We start from the raw sequence: 21,627 nt of genomic DNA, 5'->3' as shown, positions 1-21,627 counted from the left end.
GACGTGTACATTGTACATGTTTTAAACTGCTTGCACGAAACCACAAAGAAAGTGATTTATGCAAGTGTTGGCAAACCCATTATATTTGATATACAACCAAATTAAACAGAAATTATGCAAACAACTTATAAACTCAACTGCAACGTGTACATTAACATGGGTGAAAGTTTTCCGTATTAAGACGGAATTCCGTATTTTCGGTCTTCTCAGGGGTCATTTTTCCAAAACGTGTAAATCCGGTGAGTTTTTCGGGGGGGGGGGGGGGGGGGGGGGTACCCCATCATCCACCATCAACATCGCGATCCACTCAAAATCGAAGACAAAACCAAGTTAAATTGCTGGTTTTCCAATTTCGTTCTATAAATAGCGTTGACATAAGCAGTAACTTTCTGTCGGCGATATCAGCCGAATGTTTCCGAAAACAGTTGTTTCTTTTCGTGAAAAAGCATTGTAATTCCAATTTTCTCCGAGTGACCTCGGAAGTTTCCGCGCTAACAAAAACTTTGATGGCGGAAAAGGCCAGTTTTCGCCGAGGACTTACGGTCAGTACCCTTTACGACTTTTACGACTTACCGCAAATTGGAAGCAAAAGTAAACAAAAAAATTAATCGAAATACTGCTGTCAAAATTGAACAATGAAGTTTCTACCCCCAGGGTATAATACTAAAGAGCTTGAACAGCCTGCGAAAAACAAATGGAGGTGGCAATGGCTGTCAGAAGTCGATTCGAAGGGTGTGAAATGGTCCGATTGGCTCCAAAAGATAGAAGTATGTGGTGTGGCTTTTTGCAGTCTGTGTGGGAAAACAATCAACTACAAATCAAACGGAAAGAAAGCACTCAAACTTCATTGCGAAGATGCAAACCATCAGAAAAACCATAGGGTAGTGAAAACCAATACGGTAAAATAGTGTTTACTATATATATTAATATCATTTTTATTAGTTGTATTTTCACTTTCAGTATGTTTTATTTTTAATCAGTAGTGTAGTAAATACAAAATGTGTTACAATGACACTAGTACTTATAATCATCATGACACTCATTTATTTATTTTTCTTATTTGGTGACCATTAGGAGTTCCCTATCTAAAGAATTTGAGACCTGTACAAAAATGAAAAAAAAAATATTTTTATTGATAATGTTTGAGGTAAATTAGGTTAAGACATAAAGTCATATTTGATGGTGACACAGCAAGGTGAGATTTATCTTATATATTTTTAGGTCCTGCCTGGGTCTTCACAAGCCAGTAAGCAGTCTGAGTCTATGCTAGACAGGGTCGCCAAGCAACGTGCCATTACAGCATCTTTCCTGAGTGAACATTGCCTGCCATTCACATTGGCACCAGAGCTGTTAGAGTTTGCAAAACGGTTGAGTCAAGACAAACAAGCACTAGACAAGACCACCATTTCTAAGACTAGTGCTACTTACATAAACACACATGGCGTTGCAAAAAGTTTGAAGGAAGAACTAAAAGATAAATTGAAAGGCCAGGTGTTGTCATTAAATTGTGATGAGGCCACAAACAACAATAATGACAAGATATTGAATGTGCTCATTCAATACTTTGACGAAGAGACAGGGAAAATTGAAATTGCTCATCTGGGATCCAGGAAGCAGAACTTAGCGACTGCAGCCAATATCTTGAAATCCCTTGAAAGTATATTGGCTGAATATGCTATTGAATGGACTTAGGTAGTAAGTGTTTTAATGGATAATTGTTCAACAATGAGGGGAGTACGAGGAGGTGTTGAAACACTTATCAGACAGAAAAATCCCAACCTGCTTGATATCAGTGGTGACACAGTGCACATGGTGAACAATGTCGCGAAAACCCTACTCAACTGTGTTGACCAGGGTGTACCAATGTTTTCATCTGACTTGTATTATGACATTGAAGAGTCTCCAAAAGTACAAGAGATATTCAGTGAAGTACAGAGCCTGATGAATGTGCAAACTCCAAAGCACCTCTTTAGACCAATTTCAAGTCGGTTTCTGCAGATGAACGCTGTGGCATCAAGGCTAATGGAATGCGTTGATTCGCTGACTGTCTACTATTATGGCTTCCTGTCAGAAGAAGAAAAGGAGGGATACAGGTGATTGTTTAACATAAATTTGTCCTTAAATATAAGTTAATAACATAAGTGGTTAAAAGCTAATACATCCTTAAGTTTTTAGTGAATTCCATTGCTCTGGATACAATCATCCATGGCATATGTAAACTTTTCACTTGTTTATTGTTTGTTTTTGTTTACATGAAGCTGTCAGACTTAGTTGTCATGCTTTGATAGTAACTAAATAGATGATTGAATATTTTACATGTATACAGTTCGCCAATTGTAAAGGTGAGATTATCTACTGTAACTTGTGGCTTTTGAATACTGTTTGAATTAAAAGAAAACATATTTGTGTGAAAATTTGTACAGTTACGCAAAAATGATGATCATATATAATGAATTATTAAAATGGTGTTTAAATACTAAGAATAGTTTTGAAAAGCTACAAGTTGTATGTTGTATCCTTAACATATTTGTGCATATTATATATATATATAGTACTAGACTCCTAAAATATATTTGTGGTTGCTGCTTTTATAGTCTTCTTCTTCATTTATAGTCTGCCTTTTAGTTCAAATTGACATACGCTTTTATAGTTTGTAATTACTAACCTCTCTATATGTAGTTAGCTTATTGTAAAATTTTATACAGAGTTAAGAAATGCTTAATAAGAATACAAAAAAAGATAACAGAAAAGGCTTATTTATTTAATAAATTCCCTTAAATATTTAAAAGGATAAAAATATATTATTGCTGAATGTATGTATATATTGATTAAAATAACACATGTTTGATATGTCACATGATCAAGCAACATTTAAACTTAATGATGTTTTAAAGCGATTTATATCTAGTATATACTTAAAAGATGGTTACATGGTCTGGTTATAAATATTATTGATCTATAATTTCTTTAATGACTTTATGTACGTTTTTAGGCAGCTGATAAGCCAGATCTTTCAAGATCACAATGTCTCAGACCAAGCACAGGCAGCCATCATCCTTCTTCAGCTGTCACAGGAGAGGCAGCACAAGTCAGTCACGAGCAATGAGCGCAAGGAGCGGATCCTAGACAGTCTTTTCCATAATAGGAGGGAAACACTGGTTAAGATCAATCTGTTTAGGGGTCTACTGGATGTGTTTCAAGGGTTTGTGAAACAGTTCCAGAGTGAAAAACCCTTGATTCACACTCTTCACACTAGAATGACAGAGGTAGCCACAGAACTGTTGGGAATGTTTATGAAACCTGAGAAAATTCCAGACAGTATCACTAAGTTGATGAAATTAGATGTCACTGACAGAACTCTCCAGAAACCGGACAGAGGTATTGGTGTAGGGAAATATGCATATACTGAACTCAACAAAGCAAGAATAGACAAATCATGCAGGCACTGGGTTCAAAATCTGTATGCTAACCTCCGACATGGGTATGTCATGGCTGCCAAAAAAAAGCTAAAAATGCCAATTGACAACAAAACACTGCGTTGGATGACTGCCTTGGACCCAGACTTAGGTAACCACAGTCAAACCTCTAGTGCCTTAAAGCGATTAGCTAGTTGCTTGCCAAATGTGTTTTCTGACGAACAGAATGGGCATCTAGCTGAAGAGATTGACAAGTACTGTGTTGATCCACAAGTGAAGGATGTGAGGTCGGAGTTCAATGAGGAGGACAGAATTGATACTGGCTTCTGGACCAAAGTGTTCAAAATAAAAACTTTCACAGAGGTCCGCTACCCAATGCTGAAGAAGCTTGTTATGGCTCTACTGACCATCTTTAGCGGACCTTTGATTGAATCCACATTTAATATCATGGATGATATCATAGAAAAAGACAGGACCCAGCTAACAGTGGTCAACTATGAAGCTGTGGCCATTGTGAAGACTTCCCTAAAGAGAAGAGCTGAAAAAAGCACTAAAATGAGAGTTAGTAGAAGTATGATAAAAGCTTGCATAAATGCATATGCATCTTATCAAGACTATCTGAAAAGAAAAAGGGAAGAAGTGGAAAAGAAAAGGACAGAGAAATTGAACAGCTCTATTCAAATGCTGAAATTGGAGAAAGCCAGTAGAATAGCCAAGTTAGTGAGACTGAAAAACAGAATAGTCAACAGAAAAAGGAAAGCCACTAGTGGTTCTAGTTGTGGACACCAGTGGAAACGAATTAAATCAATATAGACAGGCCATCAAAAATTCAGTTTAGGGACTCTGATATATTTTGTAAATGCTTTTAACAATATCTTGTATAAATTTTATATCCACTAGTGATTCTGTTGGGGACACCCAGTGGAAAAGAAATATAGGCAGACCAGTGAACATTTAGTTTAGAGACTTGTAATATTTTGTAAATATTTTCTTAGCAATATTGTTGTATGTATTTTATATATGTTTGTGTATGTACAAGTTATTAAATGTGCTGTTTAACTTGATAAAAATATAATATAAATCTTAATTTCTATTCTTTTTTCTTCTTTTTTAACGTTTATTGAATGAGTTACAGAGTTAAATGAATTATTGATTAATGAGCAAGAATTTAAGTATTGAGGGATGTTTTTGTCAGGGGTCTTATGTATGTTAACAAAAGCTGCCAGAAATATCATAAATATACAACATAGATTTGACTGATTTAAAGTCAGGAAAGGCTTTGAAAGGTGTTTATAAAATGCTTTATTCCTGGCCCCCAGCTTTGATTTTCAGTATTTTGAAAATTTTCAACTTTCACCCATGCATTAAGAATATCTTGTTACAGGACGCGATGGCGGCTGTTACACGAGTGGCGATCAGGGAGGCTCGACTCAAGGAAATTAAACAGGAGATCCTTAACTCACAGAAACTTAAGGTAACATATCAACTCCCTTAGATACATATAAGTCTGTTAAACATAAGGCTGCAACAATTAACTGATATACAGATATAAATACTGGTGTACAGAAGGAAATGAGCCACAATATGATTTTGGCCAAAAAATTTTAGAAAATTCTGTGAGTACAACCCAGTACTTAAAGAAAACTTCAAAAGTAACAGATGATGATGTTGGACCTGCACTTTCACAGATTGACAGTTTTGACAACAGTATGCATAGTTAATGGTCTTATTTAAATAGCATACACTTATTTTTGCTTTATAATATTGATAAATACATAAAAAAGAGATGAAAATAACCATGCATTTTCTGTCCTTGTACATTTCAAACAATATTTAAAGATTATTCTTAGTTGTGAAAATATAGCATTTTAGCTTAAGGGTCCTACACCCTGTCCTTTTTTAGTAACACCCTTCTGCCCTCATGGAGACCAGTATGGTCACCCTTCTGTCTTCATTGAATTAAAATACTCAAGAAAATTAAAATATTAAACATTCATATAAACTTAACATATTTGGCATTTGAAACCTTCAATTTAGTATAATTCCTAACATTTTCAGTGAAATTTTAATTGTTCAATTTCTTACAGCCTGAAAAAATGCGCCCCTTCCTTTAGCACACTGTCCCTTTTCTGCAGCACCTTGTCCTTTTAAAAAACCTGGATAAAACTGTACAAAACTACAAGTATTTCTATGAAATTGGGCCCAGATGGTATTGTTTCATACCTCAGGACAGTTACATTGCTTCACACTTTTACATATTTTAATGATACTGTAATATGTAACTGCCATCTGCTTTCTGTCGACAATTATGCAAGTCTTACATGTGCAAATGCAGATGTTACCTATACAGTAAAGCCTTATACGTCAAAGGATTTAGGCATGGCCATGTTTTGCGCTATTTGCCTTTACGAGTTCCTGCCATCTTGTCCTTGTTTGATGTGATCTGCATCCATCTCTTCTTCTGGCAAAATAATATTGTACTGTGTTAAAATAATCTGACTTGATACAGATATTAATTTTTCTTTACACTTTACACATGTAACTTAACATCGTAAACTCTCTTATATAATAAGTATAAACAAGCTCTGAAATAGACATGGAAAGGAGCTTTTTAAATTAACAATCACAACTTCTTACTCTAATGCCATGCATAAAAGAAATTCCAAGAAGCCCTGTTATAAAATTTCAAAATTTGAGCAAGTCTGGAAAGCATTTAACCAGTGCAGTGCCTTGCCGGGTGTTGTTAATTCTGACTACTATAAAAGTGCTGAAGATTTAGGCCTTAAGAACTAATATAATGAAACTTAACAGATGTTTTGTTCTGTTTTATATTTTTGTTTTGAAAAAAAAGAGCTAGGTACAAATTGTCATAGCCCAGCTGTCACCAATTGTCATCAATGCATCATTTCTCAAAACAATTGATACATTAATACACATGTTATCGATGGCAATATACATATATGTAGCAAGGCCTGTTACTGTGGCAAAAAAGTGCTTGAGTTATGCCCCTTGATCACCTGAAAACAGTTGTTCAAAAATTGAGCATAAACAGTTGTGCTAAGACTTAAACAGTCATAACTTTAAAACAAAAATTCAAGATATTTATATGAAACTTTGTACAATTGTTACCAGTGATTTTACGCACATCGAAGGCAATGCCCATAACTAAAGCTTATTATTTATTACAGGTAGTTATAAAACAAATAGACAAATAGATGGGCAATGGCGGTGATGTTTGCATTTAATGGTTATAATAAATGAAGTAGGAATTGTCATGGGCTGAGAAAATGGTGGCCATCTTAGATGATGTCTTGGTTACTGTTGTAACCGCTATGATGCCACCTCTCTATTGTCGCTATAAAAGGAACTCCAGAAATCTTCCAACATAAATCTAACTAGAGTATGCTCTGGACATAATTCCCACAAGTACCTCTATTGGCATCTAGTTTCCCTTGACTCAGCATTTATTGACAGGTTTAATATTTTCAGAGTCATTTTGAGGACAACCCACGGGACCTGCAGATTCTTCGACATGACAAGAACCTCCACACTGTCAAGTCCCAGCCGCACATGAAACATGTTCCAGACTATCTTAGTGAGTATTACAATTCTTTTTGTAGCTTATAATGACAAGTTGTTTCATACGACATTGCCACAAAACTTGCAAATGTCTATTTCTATTAATATAGATTTTATATTGGGGTCTTGTGTTTTGAAACACATGTTCATCATGGCTGGATGGTAATGCAAGCCAGTGCTAGGTCTATTGGTCAAGCTTTAGGACACATCTAGAGGTCAATGGTCAAAACTACTTTAGTTTTATCATAACATCAACCTATTTGGCCCCTTTAACTCGGAAACTGTTGATAATGATAATCATGAAACTTGGCACAAAATATCATTATTCCCCAGTGTAGCAAGTCCCATTCTTTTTTTTAAAAATTGTCCAGAGTTATGCGTTGATCAACTTAATAAAACAGATGAGCATAAAACCTCCCCATAAGGTGCTCACTGTTCTTGTTTACACATTTCATATCCCCCAGGGAGTAGGAATACTGTCTTTCTATTCATGTTCAGTCTGTAAGATATTGGTGTTGGCTCTATATCTCCTTTGGCTATGGAAGGAGCTTTATGAAACTTGGTCACACACTCTACTTATCAAGGCGATGTGTAGAGCTCATTCTAGAGGTGGACCAGTTCAAGGTCAAAATCAATGTACTAGGTCAAGGATTTGAGCCTTGCATTTCATGGGCATATCTTACTTACGGTGGAAACTATTTCTATTAGGTAAGTAGTGACTAGAATAATACACCTTTTTATGGTAAGAGAACAATACTCTTACAACGCTTGGGGATTTATGTGAAGAGCACCCCAAGCTGCCCTCCCCTTGACCTTGAATTGTCATGAGTGACCTTTTTCATATCATTAGAAAAAAAATATAAATAAAATACACCAGACTGCAACATTAATTTTCAGACTAATATAGCAAAATTCTTGACGGAGAACCCCCAAACCACCCTATCCACATTTAGACGACATATTTTTTGGTTCTATGGGAGGGGTGCATGTCCATAGTTGCTCCCAAAAGATTCGCGCCCCCCTCTAAGACCAAACCCAGGATCTGCACCTGAATATTGTTGTAATTTTACTTTCATATTTGCCTAAACAATTCTATTTTTTTATTGTCTGCATTTTATACATTCAAGTAGTTTTTATTTCGCTCACTCCATTTCACACCATAATACCCTCCCTTTAGGATGCCTCAAATCTTATGTGGCAGGCGGAATATAAGCTGTTGTTACGAAGATCATGTACTTCTTTTGACCCGTACTCATGTAATCTTAATCTTATTTAATTTGTTAGAACAAGAATTTATGGCTGATTTGACAATTTCTCTATTTATTAGTAAATAATTAAATTTTCTAATACCTGATTATTTTTCTTCTGCATTAGTAAAATAAGTGAAGTTCCAGTTTTTGACTTCTTCACAGATCAAAGAATTGGTTTAAACATATTATGTAAAATGTTAACAATGATGAAAGGTGGGCTTATTGTAGCGAGTGAACCAGCTTTTCTAAGTCATTAAGATTTTATCAATATGAATTAAATGTTTTTAATAAGGATTGTAAAGGCTGAGAACCAAATTTTGACCTCTTGCCTTTTAAGTTGTAAAACTACAATTCTTAAAGATTTAGCATAGTATTTATTGTAGGCTGGAATGCAATTTCATTGTAGGTTATAATCTAATTATTATTAGATTTTAACACACCTGTCATATAGCGAACTTTATACAAATTATGTTAGTATTTTTCCCCTTTTTCCAAAAACAGCGCAAATTTTCCCCTATCAAAGGGCCCTGCCACCACTCTATTGAAAGTGAAAAAAACACCTGCTATCATTCAAGGCCTAAAAAACTTGTTTGTTATATATATATATTTATATATTGGGGTTAAATATACATATTCATTCTCTACATAAAAAATCCTTACAAATGATACAAAAATTAAATGGGTCACTTGATGTCAAAAATTCACATTCTTTGATGTCAGATACCTTAAGTATTTATAAGTCATGAAACAGGATAATCCAAGCTTATTATTTACCTAGTGGCCTTGGACAGTATTAATAGGTTATTGTTGCATAATTAGTATTATTTCTTTAAGGTTGGTATGTAATCTTATATATCTAGGATTGTCTCTTGCGGATTTTAATAAAAACAATTCATACATTTTTGCTGGGTTGATCTTTTATTAAAGTGCTAAAGTTGCATTCTTAGATATAGAGCTTTTTATTTTTTTTTGTTTTAGAATGAGCACAATTGTGAGTCAATGTCTGAAAATTTGTGATATAAGACTGCTGACAAAAGATCAGATCGCAGTTGTGAATTTTACATTAGAACTTTGATGTTTTATGGCCAAAAGCATTTCTAACACATTAATAAATATATTGATATTTTTCGGTATTATTCCAAAGAATTTTGATCATGCTATTGTGATTTATCATATATGACTGAATTGAAAGCATTGATTCCAAAATCAGCTGATTCTGAGATAAAAATTGAAAATTTGTCAAATCAGTCAATATGTGAGAGAGCAGCTTTAAGATTGTGTTTATTCTGTTTTCTATGAAATGTATAACATTGAGAGTCTCATGTCTTTGTTTTGATTTTGCTTTTGATAAATATTTTATTCTTGTAGAAAAACATAATAATAATAGTAAAAAAAAATCCGCCAATGCCGATTAATTTTATTTGTATTATTAATTTTCAAGAAAATGGAATTATTGCCTAGTTTTTTGTTTATGTTTTAATTTACGCTTAGACTCATCTTTAACTCGTGCTTATAATCAGGGACTGGTTCCTGAGATTATATTATCAGGGACTGGTTTAAAGGTTCCTGAGATTATATTATCATGGACTGGTTTATAGGTCCGTGTGATTGTGTAATCAGACTGACTAATAACTTCATTTCTAAGAAGGTGGTATTGTTTATGCGTTATCTCATTTGTATGAGGCTGTGTTATGATTCATTTGTTTACAATTATCATGTATGTAAGGATGTTCTTTTTTCTGCACGTGTAGATTCTGATGTTGCATACATCTATGAGCTGTCAACGTGACAAATTTCTTCTCTTGTTTTTGAAGCACTTTCTTGGCGGTTATAAATTGCAGTTAAATGATTTATTCAGGAGCATACCTAGGCATGCTCCGCATTCAAACAATTTTTGGTTTCTCCGAAATGGCATGTGCTGTATATTTTAATGAAATTTCAAAGCTTATGGTTTATATATAAAAATGTAATATACGGCATTTTGAATTGTGAGAATGCTTGAACTTGACTAAAATAATACCGAACAAGAGGGGACACCTGCCGCTCTAACCCCATATATCATATTTGGAGCAAACTTATGAAAGCATTTTCAGGTGTACTGTTAAAAATGCATCAGGTATGGGCCTGACATTGTATTTTATTCAAAGCAACACTTCTATTATACTACATAATTATAAATTTTCGCAATTGTATTACATCAAAATGTTCATTACCAGTCATGTAAACAACTCGATGTGTTTTCTTAATGAATTTATTCAAACTTTTCTCAGTGATTCAAGTGTATACAAGCTGTTTCAGTATAGTGACTTTGCTATCCATTTGGCATTAAGTAATGGTTAAAGATTGCTTGAATGTACAAAAATAAATGGTTTGATGAGATGCAGTCAAATAACCATTTATTTTGTGTTAGAACATAAAAACATCTTTACTGGGCCAGCCTGTTTTTATGAACTGATTCACCCGGTTAAAATTAATGATGGCTGTCAGCTGATGTACTGAAATTAATGTATTAGAAAACTGGAGAAATTACTGCTTTCTCATTGGACAAACTATAATGTCGACCACTAAATGTATTTAATAGTAAGCTACTAGCTACAGCATGACTTAAAAATTACGGAAAGCCTAATAGTTATAGGCCTTTTAAAAAAAGCTGAAAGTGAAGTTAAGGTATACAGCTTCTCCAATTTATAAAGTATGTTTTCTTTTTCATCCTTAAAATAATCCAGGTTTCAGTCAAAAATCTTATATTATTATTTCAGTGAATAGTTGCAGCCCTTGCTGTGAGAATAAGGACAATTTTATACCCAGAATGCAATTCAATTATCCTATCACATGTGTGATCATCTGTTTCAGTTCCGGCCACACTACAGAGGTTGGCGGGGAAGGGGCGAGGCAGTAAAAAGTCGCGCCGGGGAAATGCACGGAAACAGGGACCCACAGAGGGTCAAATGAAGTTCAAGGCAAGTTATTCATCACCTCTAACTTCTCTGATTGAAAGACCATATTAGTTTATACTAATTTATACTAAATTGTTTGAGCCAGATTGTGACAATAGCTGATAGCTTGTTGAATCCCGCTTTATTCTGTTTCCCGCATAAAAACCAATACTGGTGTTCATATTGAGGCGAACATCTTAACCACTAGACACCTCTCACCCTGATAATGATCAAACCCACAACCTCTTAGTTGAGAGGCGAACTTAGTTGAGAGGCGAACATCTAGACCACTCTCGGGTCGATACAACCTCTTATTTGAGAGGCAGACATCTATGCCACTAGAACACTCTCACCTTGATTGGGAATGAACCCACAACCTCTTAGGTGAGAGGCGGACACCTATACTACTAGACCCCTTGCACCCTGGTTGGGATTGAACCCACAACCTCTTAGGTCAGAGGCGGACACCTATACCACTAGACCCCTTGCACCCTGGTTGGGATTGAACCCACAACCTTTTGGGTGAGAGGCAGACACCTAGACCACTCGCACCCTGGTTGGGATCTAACCAACAACCTTCTGGGTGAGAGGCAGACACCTATACCACTAGACCACTCGCACCCTGGTTGGGATCTAACCCACAACCTCTTGGGTGAGAGGTGGAGATTTATGCCACTAGGCCACTTTTACCCTTACTGGGATCTTACCCACAACCTCTAAGGGGAGAGGTGGTCACCTATACTACTAGACCATTCCCACCCTGGTTGGGATTGAATCCACAACCTCCTGGGTGAGAGGCGGACACCTATACCACTAGACCACTCTCACCCTGGTTTGGATCTGACACACAACCTCTAAGGTGAGAGGCGGACACCTATACCACTAGATGACTCTCATTCTGGTGGGGATCTTACCCACAACCTCTTGGGTGAGAGGCGGACACCTATACCACTAGACCACTCTCACCCTGGTTTGGATCTTACACACAACCTCTAAGGTGAGAGGCGGACACCTATACCACTAAATGACTCTCATTCTGGTGGGGATCTTACCCACAACCTCTTGGGTGAGAGGCGGACACCTATACCACTAGACCACTCTCACCCTGGTTTGGATCTTACCCACAACCTCTAAGGTGAGAGGCGGACACCTATACCACTAGACCACTCTCTCACCTTCTTCAATTGTATTGACCCATTGCACAAATGTCTTTTCTTAAGATATCTAAAGAAGACTAAGTTTATTCAATCCGATGGCAAATATTGAAAATGTTTGATCCGTTCAAAAAAATTCTGTTTGATTTGGATCAGTTTGGCGGTCATTGAACTTAGTATTTTATAATATGTACTTAGTATTTTATATGTTAAATTACTACCCGGTATTTTAAACTCGCTTAATGTCTGTCTCGTCAAGTTTATAGATTGGAGAAAATTACTCTGTCATCAATTTTGTGTTTTACAAGTTTTAAACTATTCAGCAAAGAAAACAGTTGATGTAAATAACAACCATCATTACGATGTTATATCACAGTTCCTGTTGCATCCATAACAAAATGAAAACATTTAAACGCAACTGTTTATTTGTATGTGTTGTTAGGATAGTTATTGATAAGGGCTGACATATGATGTAAATATTCGGGTATAATTAAGGTGATAAATTTGATAAATGACAATTCGTTGTCCATATTTGACCCAATTGATAATGCATTTATAGTATAAATCACTGATAGATATCGTCTCTAAAGCAAATAGTGTCGTGCATACCCGTATTTTGGACAAGAGTCATCTGTTAATACCTTGCCCTAGTCAGTTTACGTAAATGATGTATGTGGAGTTTAAATACACTCTCTCACGCTTTGTAGGATTTTTCAACTGTTTCATTTGCACATAGCCTCACACTCTGCCGACCATTTATCAGTAATTGCAGAATTAAATTATATTATACTTCATCAGACTTGGGCCATATTACAAAAGCATATCAAGTAAAATTAATGTACCATTTCCTTAAATTCAACAATTTCTTTATCTGTTTTATTTCACTCCTAGAAAGTGTTATGGTTAGTATAAATTCTGCATTTGAAATATGGAAACTTAATTTGTTATAAATTAAATCAGATTTGTTTTGAGAAATATGATATTCCATATTTTGCGATCTAAGGTTAAAACATTTTAATATTGTTGTAAGATGCTTCTGTAATACGGACATAAGGTTTAAGCCAGGCTTTGTAAGGGACTGGGTCAGATATGGGTTTAAAGGGCACATTGTATAAGGCTGTGAAGAACTAAGATGTTATGAATTTCACAGAAATTGTTGGAATTGTGTTTGATTTGAAGTAATATATTAGGTTTCAAGTGCCAAATATGTAAAGTGTATATGTATTTATATCGTAGTTTAAGTTTTAATTAAAACAAAAAAAAGTATTTTTTTTAACTTAAGCATTTAATTCTATGAAGGCAGAAGGGTACTCATGCTGGTCTCCATAGGGGCAGATTAGGGTTTCAAAACTAGAAAGTGTGTTTCATCTTTCTATAACTCTTAAGCAAAAACTCTATAGATGTAAAAAAAGTTTTTGTTATATAAAAAACAGCTTGCAATAAGAATAAATCGTCACTAGGAGTTTCAGAGAGAGATCTACTTTCAAAATTACTTGAACATTTGACAGAAAATTCTTTATTTTACCTAAAAAATATCACTAACTTTTTTTTCAAATTGAATGTGATTTAAGGCTCGTAATTGCAGATAGAAAAATATGTTTAGATTAGTATTTGACTGTTTCTTCTTGGTGTTAAATTGTTAAAATTAATGAAATAATCAATTTAAACAAAATAAATAAAATAATCAGTTTAAACAAACTTTGCAACAGTCCATTCCCACCATATGACATCAGTAAGAGTGTCACTTTAATGCTATGATATGGTTAAGTCGTTAAAGATGTCAAGTCAATGTCTTATCAGGTGCAAACAGAGTTGCTAATGAAATCACTTGCCGAAAAATAAACAGAACGCTAAAGTGCATCATTCGATTTTAAAAGATATTTTTGAATAATGAAAATTATATAAGGACTATTGATTTAGGTTTATGTTCTCCTTAGTTTAAAAACTGCATGTTTTATTTCCCTGTCAGCAAGCATGCTCAAACAATATATTGTCAGCTATAATAAATTGGTACTTGATTTATCAGCAGGCCACAGAAAAAATATCTGTTTTTTAGGTTCTTGTTATATATTGTGAATGGTAAAAAAATACCGGGTAGAATTTGAACATATTTCTTTTAACAGTGTAAAATGAGAAGCCCATGACAATTATGGGTGTTATAATGGTTGAAATTATTTTTTTTACCAAAGGGATGCTATAGTATATATAGTAGATGCTCTTGGCTTGGACGTTTCATGTCCACTAAGGCTTCGAAATAAACAATAACCTATTCTTAATGATGAATAACACCATGGCATCATTTATTGTATCATTAAGCTTCTAAAGCTACCAAATGTGTATGTGCCTTGCCACTTTGTTGTTTGTGATCGGTCTTTGTTTGGTGTCCATCGTCAGGCGTCAACATTTGCTTTAAAAAAACATCTCTTCTCTTTAAACACTTGGCCAATTTTCATGAAACTTCACAGGGTTGTTCCTTGGGTGGTGCCCTTTCAAATTTGTTTAATTCCAATCAGAAGTCTGGTTGCCACAACAACCAAAAGATAAAACAAATTTGTTCAAGTTATGCCCCTGGGGTCAAAACTGGCCCCACTCCAGGAGTGACATGTTTATTTCATAGTTATATACAGTGAGAACTCACTATGTCATACTCTGTTATCTCAATGTTCTAGTTATGTCAAACTTTTTTGAATATTTTGGGTTTAGTTCTACACACTGTTTGTATTTCGGTTATCTTGAATGTTCGTTTTCTCAAAGTAATTCTTGAGGTCCAAAGGACTTCGAAATAACAAGTTTTGACACTTATAATAGGGAAATCTTTGAAAATCTTCTTGTCTGAAACTGCTAAGCCCAGACCCTTGATTTATTGTAAGTCACAACATGAAGTTAAGTCCTCCACTAAGTTTGTTAAAAAAATTGGTATGACTTATATACCATTGACTGCAAAATTAGTGAACATACTAAAGGAAGATTATAAGTTTTTATGTATTTAAATGTAGAATGAACGAGGATGGTCTCTTGCATTAGCTGTATGTCATCCATCACTAGTTCAAATATTTGCGCCTACATAGTTGATGTATCCTGATATCTCTTCATTAATCAATATTCACAGCTTATTCCCAATGACTATCTTAAACAAGTTAATGTACAAATAGATTTTATCAGAGTCGTAATTATGTTCTCACAGTAATGATCACAGAACTTGAAACTATAACAGCGAAATGTATACACAGTTATCAATTTAACAAAAACTTTCCCTTCAAGAACAGAAATCATGATGATAATAAGCCAAAAAAATCCATTCGCTTTGCCTTACTCATTGTTGCGCAGATATTGGGTAACTATTTGCACAAGGAGTTGTGTTTTAAGAGGATCACTCAAGTGCAGGCTTTTACGGGCTCAGCGGGACCTAGGGTAGTCTGAGCATGGAGGGTAAAGTACTGAAACAAAACTGGGTCAGAAAAATAAGTGAATTCATATTTGTATTGTATGCTGAATTTCATTTACGTCATGCGTGTTCTAGATTTTCGGTAACGATGTGATTGACGGTTATTGTTGCACTATTATAAAGGCATTCATTAAGACTCCAAGGGGTTTAATGTATTTATGCTTTTCAAATGTCTACAAAAAGGGCTCCTATTACATCTCAGTACTTTCAAATTAAGTGATATTATAAGAGTTTTACTTCAATATGAGTATTAATAGGTTAGTATAAATAGGGTACATCTCAGCAAATCTGATCATTTACTGATATTTTTTTTTCTTCAATATGGAAAGAAAGCAATGTTTACATAGCATGAGTTCAATGATCATAATTGTGGCGCAGTTTGTAAGTTCTAAATGAAATTTCTTTATTGCTTGAGTAACTTATATTGAAATATAATAGTTGTTTAAATATTTATCCATTGACAAATCAAAGAAGTCTAGAAAAAAACTAATAGGTTCTCAATTAAAAAAGGTATCGGTTAAAGGAAAGTTGTAGCTTATCCATGAGTTAAAAGGAAAAAAAGAAAAAATGTAGCTTATCCATAAGGTAAATTGATAATTATAGCTAATCAATGAGATTTAAGGATAATTGTTGCTAATCCATGAGGTTAAAGGATAATTGTAGCTTATCCATGAGGTTAAAGGAAAATTGGAGCTTATCCTTGAGGTAAAAGGATAATTGTAGCTAATCCATGAGGTAAAAGGATAATTGTAGCTATTATCCATGAGATTAAAAGAAAACTGTATCTAAAACATGTACATGTAGTTAAAGGAATTGTAGCTAATCCATGAGGTTAAAGGATAATTGTAGCTAATCCATGAGGTTAAAGGATAATTGTAGCTTATCCATGAGGTAAAAGGATAATTGTAGCTATTATCCATGAGATTAAAAGAAAATTGTAGCTAATACATGTACATGTAGTTAAAGGAATTGTAGCTAATCCATGAGGTTAAAGGAAAATTGGAGCTAATCCAAGAGGTAGATAATTCATGAGGTTAAAGGAAAATTGTAGCTATTCCATGAGATTAAAGGAAAATTGAAGCTAATCCATGAGGTTAAAGGAAAATTGAAGCTAATCCATGAGGTTAAAGGAAAATTGTAGCTATTCCATGAGGTTAAAGAAAAATTGAAGCTAATCCATGAGGTTAAAGGAAAATTGAAGCTATTCCAAGAGGTTAACGGAAAATTGAAGCTAAGCCATGAGGTTAAAGGAAAATTGTAGCTATTCCATGAGGTTAAAGGAAAATTGAAGCTAATCCATGAGGTAAAAGGAAAATTGAAGCTAATCCATGAGCTTAAAGGAAAATTGTAGCTAATCCATGAGGTTAAAGAAAAAATTATAGCTTATTCATGAGCTTAAAGGAAAATTGTAGCTAATCCATGAGGTTAAAGGAATTGTAGCTAATACATGAGGTTAAAGGAAAATTGAAGCTAATCCATGAGGTTAAAGGAAAATTGTAGCTTATCCATGAGGTTAAAGGAATTGTAGCTACATTTAATACTTGAGGTTAAAGGAAAATTAAAGCTAATCCATGAGATTAAATGGGAATTGTTGCTTGTCCATGAGGTAAAAGGACAATTGTTACTTATCCATGAGGTTAAAGGACAATTGTAGCTTAGCCATGGGGGCATACTTAAGCTTCTTCTTACAAATTGTGGTTTGTTTTTCAAGGAAGGGTTTTTATGGGGTTTTAAATCTGAGTTTAATAAAAAAAAAACATGTAATTTTTCATCCCAAATTCTGTGAACAATGGACATTAAAGTAATATGTTCATACTACACTTTGATTGTTGTGGTTTGAAAAACCTTTAGAGAACAATTTATCTGATACTTTGACTCAAATTTTGCATGGTAGATGCACCTGGACGAAGTTAATATGATCAAAGGCATTTTTCAAATATAGTTCAAGGAAGGTCATATTGGTAAACCTGAAGAAGTAAGACAATTTCTGTCTTATATACGGTATGATGTTTCACTTTTGCTCTTTTGTGAAGATAACTAAAACTGTTAATTAATCATTCCCAAGTAATAGTTAGAGGACATGAATTAAAATATTTTCCCAAAATTTTAATTCGGGTCATCTTACTGACTTAAAATACAACCTCATTTGCTGATGCATTGTCAATGCAAAATCTGACGCAGGGATTGTGTATGGGGTGAGTGGCAGTGGGCGGACCTTAAAACACCTGTAAGAAAGTTGGAATTCTTAATGATTAAGCCTAGTACTTAATGATTACCTATCGGCAATTTCATTGGCTGTCAATGTAGGTTGTATTCTAAGTAAGTGTCCAGGTTTGAAATCTCTGGAAGCTTGCATCAAGAACCCCAAGGAATGTTTTCTTACATAGGAGAGATTTTCAACAATAGTACTTCATTGTTGAAACAAAACTGCTCTTATAATACTTGATGAAACTATCTCCAATACTTGTGTCCACATTGCGAGGCTATGAAAACGTGCCTAGGGTCTGTTCCATCAACCAATACAGTCAAACCCCTTTGGCTAAAACTCCCAGGCACTGGCGAAAATACCTCGAGCCTCGGGAAATTTGAGCCAAGCGGTAATGCTAACATTAATAGAATAAAATTGTTCCTTTACATCCATATCAAGCCACTGAGGAAGCCACTGAGGAAGTCGAGGTAGGTGAGTTTGAGCAAACGGGGTACAACTCTAGATGCAATTTCCATTTCAGGAATGTTTTTTTGACAATTGCCCTTAACATAATTGATGCAACGGATCAGTTAGAACCCATGTCCTGATGTGTGAGAGGCAGGCACCTTTCCACGTGACAACTCTCATCCCCTATTGAACATTAATTCATTGAAATCATGTTTTGTCATTTATATTTCAGAAGCGGAAGTCTGACCCCCTGAAGAGTTTGAAGTTTGAAGGACTTGGCATGAAAAAGAAGAGGAAAACTGGAAGAGCCAAGAAATGACAAACTGAACATTCTCATTCCAATGTGTGCTTTTGAATTGTGAATAGACAGATACCTGGGACAGGATTATGAAGAGTTGAAATGCTTGACACAGTAATGCATGACGTTCTTTGTTAATGTATTTTGAATGTCTACGAGATATTCATGAAATGTCGAGTGTTCGGCACAAACTGGCATTTGTCCTAGAAATTTAGATTTTTTAAAAAACAAGAACGATTACTATAAGTGTATGTAATGATCATAATGCATGAGCCAGAATTTATAAGCAAATGACAAAATCCCAAATAATTATTCTAGCCCGGGCATGCTTTCGATCACTGAAGTCACAGAAATAGTGGTTGTTTGTTACATTGGGCAACTATGGCTAGTGTCTATTATAAATTGTTGAAAAATTGTTGTGAAAGGTTTGTCACTCTGAATAAATTGTATCTTAGATAATGCCCCTTGATCTACTGGGAAATAAAATTAATTGTCAAAGATGAACACAGGTAAAAAGCTTGCAGACTCGCTCAAACTCCAGATTCTTTCCCAGCGCCACCAATAGTGGGTCTTAATTGATATAGCTTTCCTTGGAATTACATATGGCTGAATAAAGCCTTTAGAATAGCATTTTGTATATTAATTGTTCATCAAGTTTTAATTTATATCAGGGTTAATTGAAAAAAAAGCACAGGTGTAACCAGTTTTTGGCAGTTAGGCTTCAGAATGCTTTGCTGTTGTTAATGCTGAATTGAAATTGTTAAGACTTGACAGACTTGAACTTATTTAAAGACTTGAAGTTCTTGAAAGACTTGAAACTGTTAAAGGACTTGAAATGTTTAAAGAATTGAAATTGTTAAAAGACTTGAAATTGTTAAAGGACTTGAAATTGTTAAAGGACTTGAAATTGATAAAAGACTGGAAATTATTACAAGACTTGAAATTGTTAGAAGACTTGAAATACTTGAATTGTTTAAAGACTTGAAATTGTTAAAAGACAAATTCATTCATGAATTATACTGACATTAACTGTTAGTATATACTGTATATATTTTCATCGAAAATGTTCAGTATTATTAATGTATTGTCTTTGAAAAGTTAAAATTGCAATAAGATTTATAGAAGGAGTAAAACACCTTCCCATGAAATGGTTTACATTTAGTTATACCACATACTTCTATAAATAACATAATCATTTGAAACTGAAGGCGTATATGTGAAAAGGTATGAAATTAATTTAATAAGTTTGAAACACCTCGCTGCCTTTTGACATTACGTCGACATGATTTTCTCATTTAATAGGGTGAATCATAATTATTATACCATCATGTTTTATTTTGATTATTAAGCAATTTTATGAATAAAACATTTAATTTTATGTTTTGTGGTTGTTTTCAATCCTTTCAGACTTTCACTTCACTGTAAAAAAATAAATAAACAAAATCACTTTGCTGGGAAGATGAATGAGTGACATCATTTCTGTATGATGTCATTTGGCAAAAATTAGGCGTGATTCCAATTTAAAATTATTTATTTAAATTAATTCATATTGCAATATATTTACCTTGCAAACACCAAAAATATTTCATTTATGAGATTTAATTAATTGTTCTCACTCGATGAATAAGTCCTACGCTGAAACAATCCCCGTATAATTTATATGAAGTGTTAAAAAAAATGATTAAAATTCATGAAAGCATATTAATGTTTTTGGCTATAAAAAATTAAAACTAACAAAAATTTCTCGGGAAGGTATTACAAAGCATCTTGAGAACTTTTTAAAAATATTTCAACTTTTGTAAAATTTTGAATTTTACTATTTCTTAAAAAAAAACCTAAAGCAATGCTAATTCCATTTGGTAAAAAATGAGTTTCAAAATTTAAGAGACAAAATATACAATAATGGGAGAATCTGATTGGAATAAAGTTTAATATTTATAATATTCATTTATCATTGTACTTGTTACCCTATCTAGTTTGCTAAATAAAAAACATCTGTATTCAAAACAAATCTCTGAAAGTACTATAAATATCATTTCAAAAGACAATCGCATAAAAGATTTAAATGCTTTTGGAAGAACAGTCAAAAGATAATGAGCATTATCGGTAAACAATGTCGTTACACAATTAATATTAAATGGTCTGACAATTGTACAGAGGGGTCTTGGAAATTGCAATCAGTTAAAATGTGAAACCAAAAGTACAGATTTTAAAACTGATTTCTACATTTCTCATTGTTTATTTCATTGATATTATGCCAAATTTACTAAATTAGGACAATATCTACTTGGGTAAACAGGTTTAGATCAATTATATGATTCATTTTTAAGTTGAAACTTATTTATTTTACGATAATTGTAAAACACTTAAGTTATTGCACATTATTTCAATCGCTCTCTTTGGCACAATGTTACTCGAGTCAGTGTTTTAGGGGTAACTGGAGTACCCAGAGGAAACCCATTTGTCCAGCTTGATAGCCACAAACCAAACCCACATGACCCCAGGCCGGGAATGGAACCCCAGGGCTGGTATTCAATATTGGTCTTTATTGGATCTAAGAACGATGTAGCTAATCGGATTACTTGTTATTAATAACTGACCAATAGATTGAATGAAGTCAATGATGTATGACCATAAAATTAACTTAAGTTGAATATTGAATCCACTCCAGGTCCCCTGGTTGAGAAGTGAGTGGTGCTAACTGGACATATTTAGGATTCAAATTTATTTATGGTTGGTCAATGTTGGTTTTGACAAGAACATGTAAACCAGACTGTATAAACGTTTATTTTTGGTCATGTTAACAATGAAGACAGCAAGGCTGAGGCGAACTTCATTGTTTAGAAGTCTAAAACTAAATCCTCACTTTTTTAGTGTTTAGCACAAAATGCCT

At 34.0% G+C, this 21,627-nt stretch overlaps 2 protein-coding genes across 4 annotated transcripts in view; both read left to right on the top strand.

The window, feature by feature from the left end:
• Window positions 1–20,112, top strand: part of LOC128211181 (probable ATP-dependent RNA helicase DDX56) — a 46,032-nt gene extending 25,920 nt beyond the window's left edge. Inside the window, exons 14-17 of the mRNA XM_052915636.1 lie at window positions 4,801–4,890; window positions 6,906–7,011; window positions 11,099–11,205; window positions 18,669–20,112. Of these exons, the coding sequence (XP_052771596.1) occupies window positions 4,801–4,890; window positions 6,906–7,011; window positions 11,099–11,205; window positions 18,669–18,755 (390 nt within the window). The 3' untranslated portion in view covers window positions 18,756–20,112. The remainder of the gene's footprint in view (window positions 1–4,800; window positions 4,891–6,905; window positions 7,012–11,098; window positions 11,206–18,668) is intronic.
• LOC128211182 (uncharacterized) lies at window positions 405–4,503 on the top strand. 3 transcript variants are annotated; one of them, XM_052915638.1, is made up of 5 exons: window positions 405–542; window positions 655–899; window positions 1,222–2,093; window positions 2,327–2,342; window positions 2,993–4,503. In XM_052915638.1, the coding sequence occupies exon 5, from the start codon at window positions 3,258–3,260 to the stop codon at window positions 4,227–4,229; it is 972 nt and encodes a 323-aa protein (XP_052771598.1). In that variant the 5' UTR covers window positions 405–542; window positions 655–899; window positions 1,222–2,093; window positions 2,327–2,342; window positions 2,993–3,257; the 3' UTR covers window positions 4,230–4,503. The 3 variants fall into 2 exon arrangements, with proteins under 3 accessions (XP_052771598.1, XP_052771597.1, XP_052771599.1); XM_052915637.1 differs by lacking the exon at window positions 405–542 and having other exon boundaries at window positions 551–899.
• Window positions 20,113–21,627: the final 1,515 nt, after the last annotated feature.

This window comes from Mya arenaria, chromosome 12 (assembly GCF_026914265.1).
Source record: "Mya arenaria isolate MELC-2E11 chromosome 12, ASM2691426v1".
Taxonomy (NCBI): Eukaryota; Metazoa; Mollusca; class Bivalvia; order Myida; family Myidae; genus Mya; species Mya arenaria.
This window is presented reverse-complemented; position numbering and strand designations above follow the sequence as displayed.

Coding starts and splice junctions, on each gene's coding strand:
- LOC128211182 (XM_052915638.1), top strand. CDS start 3,258: ATGACAGAGGTAGCCACAGAACTGTTGGGAATGTTTATGAAACCTGAG.